General features: G+C 39.1%; 1 protein-coding gene across 1 annotated transcript in view; it reads right to left on the bottom strand.

Annotated features, from left to right (window-relative positions):
• Nucleotides 1-573: 573 nt before the first annotated feature.
• Nucleotides 574-20858, bottom strand: part of LOC6642400 (roundabout homolog 1) — a 47902-nt gene continuing 27617 nt past the window's right edge. The window contains 13 exon segments of the mRNA XM_023175821.2: nucleotides 574-2150; nucleotides 4841-5141; nucleotides 6959-7122; nucleotides 7559-7805; nucleotides 7873-7968; nucleotides 11042-11438; nucleotides 11512-11631; nucleotides 11689-12626; nucleotides 12724-12855; nucleotides 14553-14693; nucleotides 14766-15053; nucleotides 16332-16434; nucleotides 17746-17936. Of these exon segments, the coding sequence (XP_023031589.1) occupies nucleotides 842-2150; nucleotides 4841-5141; nucleotides 6959-7122; nucleotides 7559-7805; nucleotides 7873-7968; nucleotides 11042-11438; nucleotides 11512-11631; nucleotides 11689-12626; nucleotides 12724-12855; nucleotides 14553-14693; nucleotides 14766-15053; nucleotides 16332-16434; nucleotides 17746-17936 (4427 nt within the window). The 3' untranslated portion in view covers nucleotides 574-841.

Here is a 20858-nt window from a genome sequence, read left to right on the forward strand (position 1 = left end):
TTACGTTCACATTTGATTAATTTTTTTAATATTATTTTTTGTATTTACATTTACGGCTAATCTAATTAATTAATATATATAATTTATTCTTGCAGTTAAGTAACAAACGAAATGCTCTGTCTGTCAACTTATGCATGACCCATCTCAACTAAAGTTATATATATATATATATGTATTATCGGTATCTAGGAGCAGGCTTTAACTAGTTGAGGCCTGCATACTTGGAGGAACTTATCATACGTTTTGTTCTCAATAACATGTACAATGATTTTCTATATCTAAACTACATTTAAACACACAATGGTGAGGATAGAGAATGGAAATAGATTTATCTTTCTGAATATTTATATATGAATATAGATAGGATAGGTAGAATTGAGAGAAAGTAATAAGTAAGTCTATCACTAGCACTAGACAAATCCTTGGATAAAGCTTGTCGCACACTTGATGCGTTTACAAAAAGTGGTTAAAGTTTTTTGTTTAGAAAATGAAACCAGTTTAATGCTAAAATTAAATGAACAATTGATATCCGTTCATCAGAATCAGTCTCAATCATGGTCACTTCTTTTATGTAATTAAAGTGACGAAATTGGCATTGGCTTTTACAATATTTTTTAATCGAGATGTCTCAGATAATGTGACAAGGCGTAAATAAATCATTGCAAGGAATAATCAAAGAAAATTTAACTTGATTAAAAGCTAGTCGACGCGAAGTAGCCTTGAAGTAGTAAAGTAAATGCTTTCCAATTATATTTTATTCATTTTCCATATCGTTTCTATCACATGTGCAGGCTCACAGTGATTATTCCTGCAATCCTTTAGTCACTTTATCATTTCGTTCTTACTCGAAATTCTCGACTCCACCATTATTGAAACGTTCGCACCAAGCGAGCAACTCCCTTACCTCCCTGGCGTACAATTGTTCTTGGGATTGCGATTGAGTTTGGTTTTGGGTTTGAGTTTGGGATGGGATTAGTGATGAATTGCTGCTGCCGGCCATGGGTCAGACATTGTGTGGCTGATTACTGCTGCTGCCACTGCCTGTATTGCTGAGCAAACTTCTTTCGCTGGCCACACTGCCAGGTGCATAGATCAGTTCGTTATTCTCCTTTGGATCCGGGCAACCGGCGGCTTTACTACGATTGCTACGCAGACTCTGACCACGCCATGATTGCTGATGATGGTGATGCGGATGATGCGGATGATTTGTTGGCATTACATGTTCACCTGTATGCTGGGGCACCAGTGGCAGCAATTGCTGTTGTTGCTGCGATACTTGTTGCTGTTGCTGCTGCTGCTGCTGCTGGTGTTGCTGTTGCGGGGGTTGTTGCTGCTGCTGCTGATCATCGACCTTTACATAGAGTCTCTCCATATCATCAAGATCACCATCGGCAGTATGATAGAGGGCCTGTTCATCCTCATGGGACATTAGCATGGCCATGGGCGATGGTGAACCACCGCAACCGGAATCGGCTAGGCCATTGTAACAGAATGAAGAGCCATCTAGATCGAGTAGATTCTGCTGCAGCTTAGAATCGCCAACATTTTGCGAGTTAATGACCTTAAAGCGAGCACTATCCCGTCCAATGCTGCAGTTGGGCGCCATCTGCGGATGACGACGAACACTAGAAAACTGCGATGATGAAGCGGAAGATGGTTTGGTCTGGCCAACGACAACAACTGGTCCTGGTGCCGCCTCATAGGTATGACAATTGCTCAGTTTATTTTCCGTTATATGCATATGCATATGCTTGTCCTTGGGATAATAATAATTCTGCTCCGAATACACTGATCTGGCCGTGGGGTTATTGCTGGGATATATCTCGCTTGTCGTGGACATTTGCTGATAGATATTGTTCGAGTGTGAGACTCCCGGATGAAGCTGTTGCTGCTCTTGCTGTTGCTGGTGTTGTTGCTGCTGTTGCTGGTAATGGGGATGCATGGGTCGTTGAAGGCCATAACCGACTGCACCTGGCCGTTGTTGATAACGTGGTTGTGGCTGCTGCTGCTGCTGTTGCTGTTGGTTAGGATTGAGTATGGCCGAAGTGGCATAGGGAGCCGGTGACCCCCTTCCATATTCACTTGGTGCCTTGCCGAAACTGGACACCTCGGCATAGTCGGTGGGTATATTTGAGTATTCGCCCACATACCTGCAAATGAAGAGATAAAAAAAGAGAAGAAGAGAAAAAAACAGTTATTACTTGTGCTGTGCTCTGGCTGAGGCATGTTTATTACAATATTTCCTCAACGCTGAGGGGAGGGGGTAAAAACACAACCCTTCTTCCCAGAGAAAACTCATGGCCATATTTTTGGTCTGTTATAAATTTGTCGGTTCTCAGAATTTATGTGAGGTAAAAAATTTGCATACATTTTTGTTTTTGTTGGTTTCTTTGGTCTCATGCGGCAAAATGAATTTTTTGGTAGCAACTAAGCGCTAAGACCATGTACTGGGAATAGTTAGTGGGTATTATCATCGTTAGTCTAGAATCAGCCATTAAATAAATTATGGGATTAAAATCGAAAAAAGGTGAAAAACGATGATATGGGTAACAACAAGGTGAAAATGTTTTTTAAACCTTCTCCCCCCCACAAGCACATACTTCACACCCCTTGTCCGTTTATTTTCGTATTTAAATACTGAAAGCGGATTAACATGGCGCCCAGCGAACCAAAAACCAGAAATGCGCTGCCTTTTTTATTCATTTAAAGGAAAATCCTTGTACGAAATATACGGCGTATTGATGGAGTCGCCATGGCAAAGAGTTTCAATGAGTTTTTAATGCCCTTAATGAAAAGGCATAGTAGAGAAGCAAGAACATTTCGTAGATAGGAGGGGGATATAAAGTTATGAAAAAGGGTAAAACAAAATGTAATCCATAAAGTAATGGAAAATCTCATTGAATTCTTTAATAAAAATTCCCTATTCTTTTCAAAGCTTTTGTGAATTTCCTTTACTAAAATTAGTCGCTATTCTTTGGTTGATTGACCTTCTATACTCAAAAAAATACGTAAAGTTTGAGTAAATACATATATATACATATATCCTTTTGCCATTTGAATTAACAGGATATGCTTTTATTTTCCATTATGGCCATTATGAAGGGGTTCTTTTTGCGCACATATGATAGTCATTACTGTATGATTACTTTTATTGTTATTGTTATTACCGCATTTCGCACACTATTTTGTTGCAATTATTAATATCCTTCTCTCTTTCACTCCCACTTTGGATGTGTGTGTGTGTGAGAGAGTTGGCAAAAGGAGAGAGCATTTTCAATTTGCGTTTTTAATGACTAATTAAGTGTGCAAAATAATTATTATTATCTGGGCAACGGGAAACAAATTGCCAGCAAATATTATTATAGGTCGGTAGTAAAATAAATATAAATGAGACAATTTATTTAAATTTTTATTGTGTTTAATATTTATTTTGTGTTTGCTTTTTTTTTTTGCCATTGTTCTCTTTCTATCCATTTTTTCGCATGACTCTTCAGCTTTTGATGGTTGATTGGCATTTAATTGCAATTTGTGTGGGACAGCAACTGAATTGGCATGAATGTGAATCCATCTGCCCTTACACACACACACACACACACAAAACATTAATTTATTTTTGCACAACATGAGCTAGATTTCAATATTTAAAGATGGAAATTTGTAATTAGGCGATTAAAATATGAGCTTTAAATAAATGCCCAAAAAAGTATGCTATACTTTTAGCGCTTAGTGTGCACTTTGCTGAACAGGAGATCTCTTAATCTCTTGTCAATATTGATGGTACAATAAATTTATTCTAAAATTTAATTTCGGCAAAACTCATTTCCGTCTATTTTATATGAGTGTATCGCGATTTGAAATTGTTATAATTATTTCCTCTCCATTAAAAAAGGGGAACACAAAAATTAGCCACAAATAAATAACAATTACGGTTTTAGACTCGTTTTTTTCTGCATGCTGCTTTTTGAAACATATTTTATACGCATGTTATTCCCCCTATTTCAATTGGTTTTTGTTTTTAGTCTGCATTTGCCAGCGGCCAGACAAATAAATTATTGAGAACTCGTTTTTAGGCCTGCAATTGTTATAAACGATTTTAACTCACAGTCACAGACTCGCAGCGAAAAACTAAAGTCAAAAACTAATTCGAGCTGCGTAAATAAAACATTTTAAAAGTGAGAATTCTGATGGCAAATATAATTGCTATATGCGCAATACTCAGACTTAAAAGCTTTATTGAGTCTATAGAAATATTGAAAATAAACCAAATAAATCGTTTTAATCAGATTATAATCAAAAAAGTGAAACCTCAAAAGATTTTTGTTCTCTAGATTAACCTCCTTTTTATTTGATAGACATTGGATAGAAATTTCAGCTGAACTGAATGAAGTAAAACAAGCTTAAAGCCCTTAAAGTCATTTGATAATTACACAATGAAAAAACTGTCTCGTCGAGTTTCAGGCGCTTGTTGGTTGTGTTTGTGTGTGTGTGTGGGTGGGTGGTGCCTGAAAAACTACTGTCCACTGGGCATTGCCCAAAATCAACATAAATAGCGTGCCAACGTTTCTATTCCTAACTTGATTTTCATGGCGACAACGAAAGAACAAAAATAAAAACCAAAAAAAAAAAAAACAAAATATATGCAAAAGAGAAAAAACTCACGGGGAAATGCTTTTTTTTTTACTCTGTGTCGCCAGAAAAATGCAATTTCACAGTTTGGTGAATTTTTATTGTCGTCGCTTTTGAGTTTCAACTTTATTTTTGGTTTTTTTTTTAACTCCCTTCCTCATATAAATTTTGTTGTTTTTTATTTTTGGGGTTTGAGGATAAAGTAAAAACTTACCGCTGCTGATTGCGTTCATTGCCATGTCCATGAATGTCATCAATGCAGCCGGGTCCGCCAATACCGCTGCTGCTGTTGCCGCTGCTGGCGCCGCTGGTGCCGCTGCTGCCACTGCCACCGCCGCCGCCGCTTGCGCCACAGACTGGGGCATAGTCGGCAATGTGATCCTTTTGCATCTCGAGTGAGTCGCCGCTGGGCGAGGGACGCCAAACCATGCCGCCTGTCGAGGCATCCAACCAGTAGCCATTTCCATTGCGCGTCGATAGACTCGGCATTTTGAGCACGTCGCTTGGATGATTGCCTGCAGGTGAACAGAACAAGAGAGAGATGAGTAAGGGATAGAAATAGAGTGGATGGGCAAAAGGGTTTATTTTTGTTAGCATTGGGACAGTCAGACAGAGCAATTAAATGTTGTACTACAAATTGTAAGCCAAATAAATTGTAGCCGGAAATTAACAACAAGAAAAAAGTTTTCGTCCAGTTCCATTAACAAATTTCAATGGATTTTCATTTGGTCAATCAAAAAAGTAAAGAATCTATTTGGTTATTATTATTAAATATTTTGAGTCGTACTACAAAAGGTTTTTGAAAATTGAAAATATTTAAAATAATTTAGCAATCCAAACAAGTTTATATGAGAAGACTATATACTTTTTGTTTTATTTTTTTTTTAGATTCGGATATATTCAAATAGGAGCTGCAAATATCAAGTTATTCTACGACTTTTCTTCCTTGCTATTCATTAAGACATTTTCAAATTTTGAAATTCAACTCATAATTTTTCAGTTAAATATGTAGAGTAGTCTATATTTCTCAATACAAATCGTTATTCTCTATTTTACCCATTTTCAAAACGGATAAAATAATTTCAGCTGCATAAATTTGCATTTTCGGGGGGAACACACAAAATTTTTAGATTAATTTTTCAGTTGAATTATAAGTCGGGAATGCCTTTTGTTAGATCCTCAGAATCCCATGGCCAGCAACATTGCAGAGCTATAAATTCAGAGCATTAAAATAATATTATGCTTGCTATAGCTGGCTTAACTCAACTCACACACATTGCGTCTCACCCCTCACATACACACATAAAATCAAATAAATTATTGTCAATTTTCCAGTTGACGCCCTCGCTTTTGCCCCCACTTCACCCCATAAGCACCGAATGGCCATCCATTGCATAGAATAAAAAAATGTGTTGCATACTTTTCAGCCAGCGTATTGCATAAAAAATGCACCAATTAAACTGTCCCCGGGTTATAACTGCGCATCAAGCGAGTGTTTTATGGAATGCCGCACAGCTCTCTCATTGTTGTAGTTTTACCCCATATATTTTGTTGGTGTTCTTGTTTTTGCTTTTGTGTTATTGTTGTCCATGACTCTTTTTCAGGTGGTGACTGTGAAAAGGTTTTTCCTATGCAGCTTAGGTAGCATGAATATGCAAAACAAAAAAAAAGTTATATCCTGTTCCATTTTTTGTTGATTTCTATTTTCTGTTCGCTGTTAACATTTTGACTCTGACAGGACAATGCAAGTAGAAATGTTTTTCGGCTAAACAAAATCATTTAGTAAATAACAGAATCTAGCTAAAACATTTGCACCTCTAACTGCCATTAAATTCACATTTCAATGTCGAGCTCCCTGGTAAAAGGGCTGCTAATTTCAATTAGGCTGACTCTACAATAAATGGCCAACCTTTCTACCTTCTATTCCAATCCCAGAGGATTCGTTGCACAACTTGTTGGTTGCTTGGTTAGTTAGTTAGTTGGTTGGTTGGTTGGCTGGCTGGTTAATAATGCACACAAAACTAAATGCATAATTGCACTGGCGTCGGAAGGGGAAGTCCCCGTCACGTGCAAAATGTTAATTTCGAAAATTCGTGCCTGCTAAAATATTTATTTGCACCTACATGGATTCCCTCCATACACTCACACACACTCACACACACACATGCACACAATGGAAAATTAGCGCTATTTATATATGCAAATGTTCGCTTGCTCGTTAGTTGGTTGGCTGCTTGGGACGTCCTGCCCTACGGGCTAGGAAGGAAGTGCAAAAACTATGGCCTCCAGCCCCAAAGGTAGCCGGATGTTGGGTGCTGCTACTGGTACTCACCACGCATGGTATTCAATGCCGACTGCTTCATCATCATATGCTTGCGCTTCACAAAGACCATCGCACCGAAGGACAACATCAGGATGGCCAATATGGCGCCCAGGAGTATAATGAACCACGGCTGTGTCAGCACATCGTTTACATGATCCTGATTGATGGGATAGCTATATTCAGACGAAATAAAAAAAGAACAAGAAATAAATAACAATACAGACAAAAATTTATAAATAGAACATATTACACAGGTCAACAGGGAATAAAATTATGGCAACAAACTTTTATCTCAATCTTTTTTAATTAATTTCATTTATTATAGATAAAGACGTTCTGTAATAACTTTCGGAAGATTTAAATATTATTTTTTAGTTTTGTTCTTTGCTAAAAAAATAATTCAAAAAGTTGTCAATATCTTTCGTTAAAAACAATAAAAGATACCTTCTTTCACTTTTAATTTAATAATATTATTAAAAAATCACATTCCGCAAGTTTGCTTTTCATTTCCGTGTCTACTATAAGATAATTACTCATTTCAGGACTACGTCGTCCTGTGTTATAAATTGCCAGAGGAGCTAAGAATAGTTTTTTTTTTGGCCAACTTACCGTTGATTGATAAACGGATCCAGACGCTTTGTAATGGGATCCAAACGTAATGTGGCTGGTGTACAATAGGGACCAACGCCTGCATTATTACCAGCAGCCACGCCCACAGTGTACATGACACCCTCAGTGAGATTAGCCAGGACCAGAGTGGGTGAGGCAGCATCAATGGTGACATTTGTCAAAATTCTTGAGAAATTATGCGCCGTATCAATGCCACGGACAATCACATGATAGTTGAGCAAAATGCCTAAAGAGGAAAATCGCACATTTGGTCAGAATTTGGCACTAATGAGCCACAGGGCTAGATAACTTACCATGTTGAGCCTTCATTTCGGGTGCCTTCCATTTCAAGAACACAGCCGAGGAATTGAGTAAAACTGCCTCCATGCCAAATGGCGCCTCGTTGGGCACTGTAAGTAACGAAACAAACAAGAGGAGAAAAAAATGTGAGATGAGTTTGGGATAAAATGCGTTTTTGATACCCTGAACAGCTGACGTTTTGTCGTAATGAGTTTTGTATTTTTTTTTCGATTCGTTTTGGTGTTTTTATTGTAATTAATTAGCATTTAGTTGGTTAGTTCCCTTGTGTCTGTGTGTATGTTTTGTGGGAAGGATATAAAAGTATCCTTTCTTTTCCTGTTCTCACACACGTTGCCACACTTCACTTAGACTAATCCTCATTTGTTTATTTATTTCCTGATGTCGCTTTTAACAAGAGCAACTCACCCAACTCCTTTACTTCTCTTTTTCTCTTTTTTTGAAGCTGAGTGAAGCAATTTCTTTAAATAAACACACGTGCAAAACAACAGAGAGATAGATAGAAAGAAGGAAACAAAAAAAATGAAGGAGTAAAGTCTATCCAAATAGGCTACGTCTAGGGAGTGTGAAGTTCTTTTTTGGCTTTTGTTGTTCTACCTGTGTGTTCCCATGTGTGCGTACCTCTTGCTCGCACTCTTTCTCTGTGTGTTTGTGTGTGCTACATGCTAAAGTGCCTTGTCGTGCTTTTGTTCTTGATGATGATGATGATGACGACGATGTTGCAACGCGGTGCATGCATACGCTTAACACGTAGCTGCCATTGTGTGCCACAAATGACCCCCAAGGCAGTCGCCTTGTTAAATAGACGGCATTCACCGTGGCGACATGCAATTGAATATATTGCACAAATACTACCTACATGCAAGCTATATAGAAACTTATAGTATGATCTTTACTGTTGGCGGCAGAGCTTATCTCTCAGTGGCTCAACTAGGGGTTAATTTGATTTGTTACCAAAGAAAAGAAATAGTTAGTCAACTTGGGAATGACTCATGTAGTGCGAGTAGTTCACTTCAGGGGTTATTTTGCACGTCTGCATGTCACTCCTATTCTTCTTTTTTTTCTCTCGTTTGTTAGGGTGAAATCAAGTGAGACAGTTTTTAGTATACTCTTGCATCCCAATGGATGAATAATGACTACATTACTTTCCTTTTACATTTCTAATGGTGACCCCGACGTTTTTATGGAAGAACTAGTCTTAAATGTAAGTTAGACGAGTAAGAAAGTTGTTGCTAATTAATTTTTGATTACAGACTGACATTTAATGCTGTATTTATTAAATCTTCTTATTTTTAAAGATTGTATAGAGAATTTACCAAGTCGCCTATGTATTAAGGATGGCCAATTCTACTCCACCATTTCATGGTAGTTCTGTTGCTGTTGCTCTATATTTCCCGCCTCAGCTAAATAGCACACCTTTATTTGCCAACTTCCGTTTTGCTAACTGAAAACGTTTTCATCGCTCCCCACATCAACACATTTGCATTGCTCTGCATTGCCCACTGTGCACATTGGTTCAGGTTGAGTTAAAAGGGTGTCCCTTCCACATATATACACACATAGCAGCAATAATTGTTGTTTATCTTTACACAATTGCGTTGGCAATTTCTTTGAGTTGCCAGCCAAACTCAGACACTCAAGTGGAAATGTGATGCATACGAAATGAGTTTTGATTTGAAGTGAGACTGGCGCAAGGATAGAGACTGGGAGGGGTGGGTGAAAGGACATGGTGACGTTTGTGCATTTTATATTGCAACCGCTTTGCTTTGTGTCGACGTTGTCGACTTCTGTTGACTTTTTCGCGGCACTGTGGGCTGGTAAGAGTTTCGATGTTTGCCGCTGCGGTTTGTGTCACCGCCTCGCTCAGGCTCTTTGACTGTTTCTACTGAGTCTTTTTTATTTTAATTATTTTTTAACATTTTTCCAACAGAATTTTTCACTCTCTTTTTTTTTTGTCATTGCATTGCAGTGCAGTTGCATTGCATTTTGCGTTAAAGTTTTCGTCGGTGATAAAATGAAGTGATAAACCTGTCTGGAAAGTTTACCATATTTTTTTTTGTTCTACTCTTTTCTCCTCTATCTTGTTGTTGAGTTGGCATTTTTCTTCTGTTTGGCAAAGTTTTTTGGGCAAAAATCTTATCTTAGCGAGATATGTTTGCTGCCAAAGCTTTGAAGTGACATCTGGGCAATAGATTGTGGGAAAACTATAGGGGATTACGATGGCATTTGAAAAGGCTTTGTATTCAGTTTGTGTTCTAGGAATGAACCTAAGCAATATAATTAATGAAAGCACATAATGGAGAAGAAGCTGAAAGTCATGATCTCATTAAAATGGCTAAAGCACATAAGCTAATCTTCAAGGAATACCTTTTTTCTTGGAACAAAGAGTTGCCTAAGTTGTCAATAAAGTGACCTCAGTTGATAAAAGCTTTTCAGTGAAAACCTTTAAAGGCAAATTCCATTGAATCGATGATGTCAATGCCTGGCCAATCCTTTACCACCCACAACATTACACATGTAAATCTCAACATCAAGTATTCCACACACACACACACACACATCAGCAGGTAAAGAGAGAGATAGAGAGAGAGAGTGATGGAGAGGAGGAGGAGGTCATGCCCCCCACCTGGTCTGGGCCTACATCATGCGTATAGGATTTTCCTCAGCCATTGTTCGGCATTTACTTACGCATGATTCGCTTTTTGTTGTGTTCAATGATTGACATACTTTTTATTTGCCATATCCGAGCAGCAGCATCACCCACCCCCCATCAATCCAGGCCCAATCTGGCCTTTTTTTTTGGGTTTCTCTTCTTTTTTTCTTTTTTGTTGTTGCGACGACCCCTCGAAAATTATATGCGATTATGCGACCCGCATGGCTCGACAGCTGATGTCGGATAAGGATAAGAGCAAGGTTTCTGCAGTTTTTTTTCTTTTTATTGAATTAGGTTATTGTTGCAATCGAAGAGCCATAGCCCCGCACCGCCTTCTGCATTTGTCATCTCTCTTTCTCTCTTTCCCATTGCCGGGGGTAGTTTTGTCATTGTTGTAAAGGTATGTTATATGGTTAGTTGGATTTCCCTGGATTTGGCTGCATATGCTTCATTAGACCCTCCCTCCCCCCTATCACAACCCCTTGGAATGTAGAGAAAAAATTGTAACTCACCATCTTCGAGGGTACGCGCCACGCGTGAATTTGAAGGTTTGCCCTCAACGGATTTGTAAAATGGCACAATGAAGAATTCATATAACGTATACTGTAAGAGGCCGGTTAACGTACAGGATGAAGCCCCACCGCCATTGAGTATCGTCAGCATACGGTATTTGGTACTGAAAGTCGATGGCGGTGACTGCTGTGGCGTCTCATCACGTTTTCCGGCAGCGGCAATATTTGGTTTTGTCGAAATCAATGCCGATGCCGAAGCCGAGGCCGATTCCGATGCAGATGCAGAGTCCATCAGTGGATTGGTGTTTGGCGTTACAGGAGCTGGATTATTTGCTATTGGATTTGGTAGCTGACGTGCATAGATGTAGAAGCCCTCGACGTATTTGCCATTGATGATCTGCATGAGTAAGCATATGGAAAGCATTTGAAAAAAGGATGGAATGAGAAATGTTTACACTATTGCTACGAACCTGCCATGTGAGTTTCATGCTAGTGGAATCCACAACACTGGCATTGGTAAGCTCAACCACATCACCGGAAAGGAGACTAGCGCGAGCCTCACTTAGATCTAGGCCACTGTTGAAGTAACGCTGCAAGAAGTACTAAAAATTAATATCATTCACCTAATGGAATCATCATTAACTTACCGTTCCCACTGTTATGGGCTCCGACATGGGACTGGGCAGGGAGAGACCATGCGAGTTTTCCGCTCGTATAAGGAAAAAGTAATTAACACCCGGCACTAAACCCAATTGGGTATAGGTTGTATTCTGTACTCTAGTGGCCACTGCCATCCAACCGTCTGTCTCATTTTTTCCAAACATTTCAATCACATAACCCACCAGGCTGGAGCCGCCCACTTTGTTGCTTCGTGTCCAGCTCAATGTTAGGGAATCTTCACCCTTCTCCACCAATTGTGGCTTACCCGGTGGTCCGGGATAAGTAGACAGTTCGGGTGCTCGATAAAACTTAATATTGGGATTTGTTGGCGTATCCAGGCGTAAGTAACCACTCCACGACGATTTGCCATTACGATTGCTGGCCACACAAGTGTACAGACCTTCATCTTCGTGTCTTTGCAAATCGGATATGGTCAGAGAGCCCGAATCGGTTAGATTTCGACGTTCATGCTCTTGCACATCAATGGGTATGCCATCCAAATACCAAGAGATCTCAGGTGCCGGTGAGCCTAGAGTGCGGCACGGCAGAACCACTATGGACTTGACGGGCAAGGTTTGATTCACTGGACCCTGTTCAATAATCGGTGGCGGTAACTCAAACTGTGTATCCACACTGACCACCGTACGACTGCTGACACTGCCGACCGCATTGAGGGCATTACATACAACCACTTTGCCAGAATCCTCGCGGGCGAAACGTGTTATGGACAATACAGAGCGTCCTTCGGGGGTTAAAGTGACCTCTAGACGTCCATCACGATAGCCGGGCAGGAGGAGAGAGCTATTGCCCTCCACCGACCAGTAGAGAGTGGGTCGTGGATGACCGCTGGCCTGGCATTCAAAGAGCACTTCATCACCGATCTCGACAAGTTGATTTTTGGGGCGTATAACAAACTTGGGTGGTGCTGTAAGAGAAAATAGGAGATTAGATTTAAGCCCCCACATCATATACCCAACTCATTCCCATCTCATCCCCATCTCATTTTGAAGCAATTAACTTACCGTGAACGGTGAGGACGCTCGTGGCCGTAATTGAGCCCACCGCATTGTCCGCCTCACAACTATACTCGCCCATATCCTCCAGCGTGACGTCGTCCAGTTTCAGACTTCGGTCCTCAAGTATGCGCACACGACCTGTGGCAAGTGCAATGAGAGAAGAGCTCATATGAGTTTCGGATGGTCAAAAAAAAAAATAAGGAATAAAATGCCATTAAGGTGGGGAAGCTGGTGAAGGAGATGGAAGTCTCCACCCACTTTCAAGCCAAAGCGAAGAAGCAAAGAAAAACAAACGTAGCCACTGAACTCAACTTTCACGTTGTCCTCTTCTTCTACTTCGTTAGTAGTTCAAGTAGCGTAAAAATGGAGATGCCACAAGAAGAAGAATAGCAAATAACCGCAGCAAAGTAAGCCAAGATAGCAAAACCTAGACAAAAAGAGGGGGGAACCCACCCCACGCATTCACTCACACACATTGGGCATCACCTTTTGTGGTTTTTCTTACAAATAGAAAAGCGAGAAAGAGAGAGGGAGAAGGATAGAGGAAAAAAACGAATGAAACGAAGACCAGGACTTTGCTTTCTTTTTGGTTGGTTGACTGCGAAATAGGTTTTAAATGTGCGCCACTGTGCCAATTGTTTGCTTAACAAAAGTTTAGGACAACACAACACACAGCATGGTTGATACGATGTGAAGGGCGGTGAGGGAAAAAAGGGAATGGAGTACGGGTGGGTGGTTCTACTATTATTTTCTTTTACTGCTTTGGCAACGACAGCAATTTAAAGAAGCGTAAACTAGCTGCTTGGATGAGGGTGAGCTCCATTTCCTACTTCGCCTCTGTTGATGATGATGATGAAGGATGAAGGAACCCCCTACTCACAAAGACTCTCTCCCCTCCTCCTCTCGGTGAGTAGTTGCACTCGTTTTTAGTGTGTCTGGAAGGACAACAACATTGCAACAGTCGAGTGTTGTGCAAGCAAAATTGTTGATTGCTGCCAACAGAGATTGGCAATTAACGGAATTAAAAGTTACAGTTGTGTTTGCCCAGTTGGGTGACCTAGGCAAAGAGAACTCAAGGGAAGAGAGCAGGACAACGGACGCGCAGGGCCACGGTGGTCAAAGGGGACCTGAGAGGGGGACCGACCACAACACGAAAAGAATAACAACAACCTAGAACAAAGACTGAGTGTGAGTCCAGGGAGAGCGGTGTTACTTTATTTAGGTGTTGCATACACTGAGAGAAAGTCTACAAAAGTTACCAAACTAACAGATATTTGGAATGAAAGTTAAACGTGGATAGGCTCTTGATCATTCTCTTTGAAGAAACCTAACGAATATTAATATTTATCGTAAACTATCAGCTTATGTTTTGATTTTTACTTGATCTAGAAAAGTTAAATAAATATTCTTTTGTCTAAGTCTGATCTGCATTTAGTTCTTATCAGATGTTGATATTTTAAGAGATTGGTTTAGTTTTTACTTCATGACTTCATCCATTTTGGTTTCACTGCATAAGACCGAGCTATAATTTCTGGTAGTGTTCATTGCTCTACACACTGGCCGAAAGAGAAGCACAAAAAAGCCACAGGCCAAAGCAACCACATAAACTAACTTTATTTCCACCCCCAACTCTATGCTTTCTCTCTCTCGTATGGTAAACAAAAAGCTTTAATTTCATTTCAAATGTACGCACACGCCGAATGAAAAACTACCAAAACAACAACAAGAACAAAACGAACAAGATATAAAAAAAACAGAAGAACGACAAAAAAAATGTAAACCAACAACATGGCTAGCAGGGTATTTCCGGTTAATTGAACTCGAGTGAAACTTACTCAAAGGCATATGGCCACCGGAGGCGGCACGACGCCACAAGACATCTGGCAAAGGATCACCTCCGATACGACACTGGAATACAACGGAACTGCCCACCACAGCCGTTTGATTCTGTGGGCCACGTATGAGGAATGGACGCACTAGAACGAGAAGAGAAGAATAAAGAATATTGAGAATGAGAATTTTGCAATCGTTAGTAAGGTGTTACTTACCATGAACCTTTAAGAATGCAGTCGCCGATTCACGTATACCCACAACATTCTTAACCACACACTGATAACGACCATCATCCGATTGACGGGCATCCTGTATGGCCAAATTGCCGCCATCGACAATGCGAATACGTTTGTTGCCACCGCTCAGGTTCAATGTTTGACCATTCTTGCGCCATGAGATTTGCGGTTCAGGTGAACCGCGAGGTGCACCGCACTCCATCAAAGCCACCTCGCCCTGGGCCACTCGGGTGTTTTGCGGCTCCAAGCGAAACTCGTCGCGCAGAACTACAGTGTGACAGAGAAAGAGAGAGAGAGAGAGAGCGAAAGGAGGAGAAAGAGTCAGTAAATGGGTGGTTTATGGGTTGCCAGTGAGAATGAGTGGCAGTGCTTTGATTGATTCAATATTAATAACTGTCAGTTGAACAGGTACTATAACCACGTCCATTTTGCCTTTGCCCTTTATCCATCCATCCTTTTGGCTAGTAAAGTAAGCTCGTCCCCGGCATATTCTTCTACTCCATTCCACTTTTTTTCCTCTCCAACCCCATTAACTCCCATTTTGCTCATATTTTATGAGTCGCCCATTTGCCAATAAAAGCTTGATAATGATGCCCAGGTTCTTGGCTTGGCTTTGAACCTTTTCTGGTCTCTACTTTGCCCCGAAGCCAGCAGCAGAAGCAGCAGCAGCAGCAGCAGCAACGGCAGAAACAGCAGCAGCTAACTGAAATATTAATAAGCTTTGGCATTTGCAATACGTATTTTCTCTTCTTTCACTCTTTTTTTTTCTCATATTTCTTTTTGTGTATTTTTATTGCTGTAAAATGCAAAAAACTGCACTTCAATAAACGCATAATGCGCTTCATTGCACGCCAAAGGCAAAAGGGAAGACCTAACTGAATAACTGACTGACTGACTGAATGACTGACTGGACTGGACTGGACTTTACTTTGGCCATCAAAGCCAAAGAGATGATCAAATGTTTAAAGCTCTTCAAAATTCATTTTATACTTTTAATGTACAGAATATCAATTACCCAAAAAGAGAAGAAGAAACATATTTTGCAATTGCTTTATTTTATTAATTAGAAAGCAATGTGGGATTATTCTACATCATCCTCATGACGAGAATGACAGGACAAAAACGGGAGTTGGAATGAGCTCTTCAATGTAACATGAGGAATTGCAGCTGTCTGGCGTGGAGTAGGAGGTGGGAGAAAAATAAGTCGAATGAAATGCAACAACCCTCCAAATTGTTCATTAGCTGAAATTTGTACATGGACTGTAATCGATCAATGTCCTTGATTGCACAGTTTTTAGCAGTATTGACGACTAGAGTAATACTCTACAAAGTATATGACTTTCTTTTTACCTTATATTGAGACTACAATTCCAAACTAAAAAACATTCAATGCCATTCAGAAAGTCAATTACAAGTAAGCAAAGATCTAACAATAAGTAAACGTAGTCTTTGTTAGTTTCAAGGTAGAAAACAGCAAACCCAGTCTTTTGCTTTCAAATTCAGAGCTAAATTTATTTTCGTTAGTAATTATCTAAATCTACTTACATGCCACTTGAAGTGTTGCATTCCTTGAACGTGCCACACCAAACTCATTTTTGGCCTGGCACCAATATGTGCCCGCATCGCTTTCTCTACGTGAATGTATGACCTGCAATGCAAAAGGAAAAGAAAATAATGATTATAGAGAGAGAGAAATACTGTGAAAAAGATTATTAGAGATTTTAAGTATTATAGTTTAATAGGCTTTTTGATGGGTCCAGACACGTGTCCCTGATACGAGGAATGTGTGTATGTGTGTGTGTGTGGCACATGAGATCAAAAAGTCTTTCAAAAATTGCTCAACCGAAATCAAATAAAACGTGAAACGTGTCTCCTTAGTTAAGTCTCTTCCTGTTGTTACCATTGCTCTTGACCAGTCCCTGCGTATACGCAATTTAATTTAATTAAAAAATACATTGAATAAGACTTTAATGTCAGATCCACCCCATGCACACATACACACGCATACTTAGTATAGTATTTGAGGGTCCAATTGGGGGTCTGTGTGCGGCCCTTAATCACTTGGCCACTTCAATTTTAATTGGCAACAAACTGTAAGCTCGTCGACGACAAGTCACTTACGTTTTTAGGCAAAAATAAAAAAAAAAAAGGAAAAGGAAATAAAATTAAATGGGGAAGGGTGAAAAATTCAACAAATTGTTGAAGTGTTAGGCTTGAGATAAGACCCCATCTTTGCCGCCCCATCTCCTTGGCTTGAAAAACTCGGTAAGTTCAAGTCAATTTAATGACTGCTGGCCATTTCCTTTATTTATTTTTTTTTCTCTCTTGTTGTCTTCTTTTGTATATTATTTCAATTTAAAACTCAGTCATCTAGCAATAATTTGAAATGAAAACAATAAAAAAAAACAAAAACAAAATGTTGCATTTAATGAAAATAACAACATGTCAAGAGCGAAGGGTTGAAGGAATTTAATAAATACACACACACAGAGTCCGAGAAAATTGCAATCGACTAGAATGAGCGACTTTTGCCCCCATTTTGCCCCCACAGTCATGTTTAGATTTGAGTCTCTCGTTAGCTAAAATTGTGAAATGTGCACGCACGAAATGTTACGCAGGGATGAGACACAGAGACCCCTTTCAAGTCACCGAAGGTGGAGAAGGCCTATGATGTATCCTTCTCTCTCCCCACAGAGTAGAGTAGAGTGGGCTTCGAACCCATTGTTTTGTTATTTTTATCATACCATTTGGAAATGTATTTTGGTTTTCGATCGAATATGCATTGAAACGGAAGCGCATAAAATAATATGAGAATGAGAAATTTATGCACAAATGTTGCCTTTCTCATGAGACAAAGATCTGTTCAGAAGTAGGGGCGAAATAGTGTCTCTCTCTCTCTTTCTCTCCCTTTATCAACAGCTGTAAAATTCATCATAATGATAGAGGTTATGGTTTTTACCTTCAGAAAGAATAAACCACCCGCGGGCAGCATTATGCGATGTGAACCCGCATCCGTTTTCAGTTCTCGTCCATCTTTATACCATTGTATGGTTGGTGTTGGATTGCCTTCGGCTTTGCAATTAAACGTAAATGGATCATTTTTTGGCACCGTCGTATCCATAGGGTGCTCAATGATGCGCGGATTTTCACCTGGAACAAGAAAAGAGAAACCAAAAGAAAAAGAAAAAATTAGTTATCAGTAAAAAAAAGGCTTTTGTGAAAGAAAGAAAAACATTGAAAAGATCTTTTCAATTGACAGCGGAAACCCTTACAGGCCACTTGAAGAAAAATCTCATCTTCTCATTTTCTTCGGTTTTCTTTGTTTTGCCCACCAAGAGAGTGTCAGCTAATATTTCACCCATAATGACAAGGATCCCTAACTCACTCATCATCATCACATCGATGTGTTTTTTAAGAGCTCACATATGTTCTACTTCCCGGCTCTAGGGATTTATTTTGAGCCTCCTCGTTTTCGAAACAAGTTTTGTCACTTAAGGAGTGAGTCCAGCAATTAAGATGCCATTAACGTTTCAAAATCTAAGTTAAAATTATGTTAAAAAATAAAAACCTCCTTGAGGCTTTGTACTCTCGCCTCTCTCCCATTCCACTGCTTAAATTCAATTAACTTCAAGAAAATATTTGCTCGCCCAGGGTGCCACATGGAGAGGAGACAGAAAACAGAAGACTAAACATAAATTTCTGCATGTCGATAAGGATGAGACAAAGGACAAACGCTAGATAAACTTTATTAAAACCAGGAACAGCCAGAGCCAGCCGGTAGGAGCCAGCCAGATCCAACATCCAACAGATTCCCAGAAAACAACAGTTTTGCGGAGTAACCGAGAACAGCTGAAATGTAATTACAAAAAGCGCTTAAAGGTGAAAAATGTGTATATTGAGCATGGATGGGGAATGAAAGAGAAATTGTGTGGGGGAAGAGAGAGAAAGCATAGCTTTGTATCTATGTCGATTGGAGTTGGGGGACGGAGGTACAGTAGGTTCCTGGTTAGGTAACATCATTCAGCCGGAAATTAAGTTTTGCAGATTTATTGAAAGCGGATAGTAATGAGAGAATGACTGCAAAAGTGAATTCTGTTTGGTATAGAGATGAGCAGAGACAGCTGCAGGTCACAAGGTGTATAAATCACCAAAGACATTTGATAAATTTACAAAACTAAGTAGAAATGGTAAGAAAGATAATGGAGAGTAATTAAAGGAACAGTGGAAAGGATTTTAGAAGTAAATCACTTCAATAGATATGGATAAATGGAATTTAATTTGGAGCTAAGAAATGAAACATTAGGAGGGCATTCTCTTCAAAATATTATATTCAATTTTTTCTTATACATTTTATATAATGGAACATTATTTTAAAACTAAAATTTTGAACAGTAGAATGGTAAACATTTAAAGAAATCTTTTGCTTACGATTCCATTGCAAGTCTATCTATAGAACTGAATGTTACAGACCTACATATATTCTCATATTACCCAATCGGTGTTAAAGGATTAATTTTGGCCATTTTTTACGCCTTCATTGCAGAAATATGCAAATCAAGTTACGAGTTTATCGTGACATTGTTATCACTATTGAAAAAATCAGTATTCACAGTGATTTTGTTTCATCCCCAGTTACAAATGATATTTGTCAAATGTGAGTGCAGCAGCACCTTGGCTGGCCATAGTTTTGGCTGGGGTAACTCGGTTTTGACTATCTCTTTTGTGCTCTACTCACCAATCCAGGCAACAAGCAGCCTTTTGTGTTGCTGCTGCTGCTGCCTTTGCTTCCTCTCTGCTTTGTTGACCAGCTTTGAGTCATTGTCTGATTTTGGCCATGATGCCAGTGAGCCATTGTTCATGTTGTCATGGCTACCCAGTGAATGACTATCTATGTATGTATATCTCAAAGTATTTTCACTCTTTCTCTTTTTAGTTTTGCATGCTAATTTAAATGATGAAATAGCTCAGATGAAATATTTGTCTACCAGTTGCTTATTAAAATTAAATAAGAAGTACAAAAAACAGAAAACCTTCTTGTTCATACGAGCCGGCACCACAAAAACCAAATGTAAGAAAATTCTTGTGCCAGGACTAACAAAATATTTAATTAAGCAAAAATATGTTGCAGTGAAATAAACACTGAAATTCCCTTTCATTGTTTTCCCTTATATTTTCTGTTCTGCATTTACTAGGAAACCACATGAAAAAATAACTGAGAAACAGAGGAAGTAACTTCGATAAGTTAGCCAGGAGCAAAAACAAATCAGGTAAAAATGAAATAACTGAACTTTGCTTCAAGAATTTTCATCCACACTCACATACACACACACACACAGAAACAGAGGTAGAGTAAGTGAGAGAAAATGAAAAACTGAGGAAAAACAGTTGGAATTTTTTACATATTAATATGTATGGTAGAAATGCAAAAACAGAAAGCAAAACTTTTCATTTCACGGCAAAACTGAACTGATGTAAGCTCTATGTTGAAGCTGATTATGCTGGTAGCAACAGATGCAACAGTGCTCCATAGAAGAATTCATACGGAAATGCTATAGTGACACTAGCCAACAAAAGAAAGCGGACTAATAGAAATACAAAAGGCTTTTTAACATACAAATTTTTCTCTTTTTAAGTTTTTTTATTTGGCAACATCAAACTATTCCCAAATATTGCTTTATTTGAGGGCTTGATACATATAATAATCGATGTTCCTCTTTAGTTTAGCAGCAGTTCAAAAGGATAATGAATTTAAACTTAATCGTTAGATTTAACCGTAGAGCTCTCTTTTATGTTGTGAGTATAACTATTTGGTCAATTCATTTACCAAAAAAAAATCATAACTTTTGCAGTAGCAAAGTCTTATACTAGCCCTCGTATAAATGTTTCTCATCATAGTGGCATACAAGCATAGAGCACTTAATTACGTTCATTTGGCATACTAGTAGATACTCATTTGTTGTCTATGTGTGTGGATGTGTGTGTGTGAATGTTTTTTGTAGGTATTTGTGGGTGGCTTTGGCAATTTATGCATATGAAACGAAAAAGAAAAACTCAAATTTAAAAGAAGTCTTA

This window comes from Drosophila willistoni (genome assembly GCF_018902025.1).
Source record: "Drosophila willistoni isolate 14030-0811.24 chromosome 2R unlocalized genomic scaffold, UCI_dwil_1.1 Seg167, whole genome shotgun sequence".
Lineage (NCBI taxonomy): Eukaryota > Metazoa > Arthropoda > Insecta > Diptera > Drosophilidae > Drosophila > Drosophila willistoni.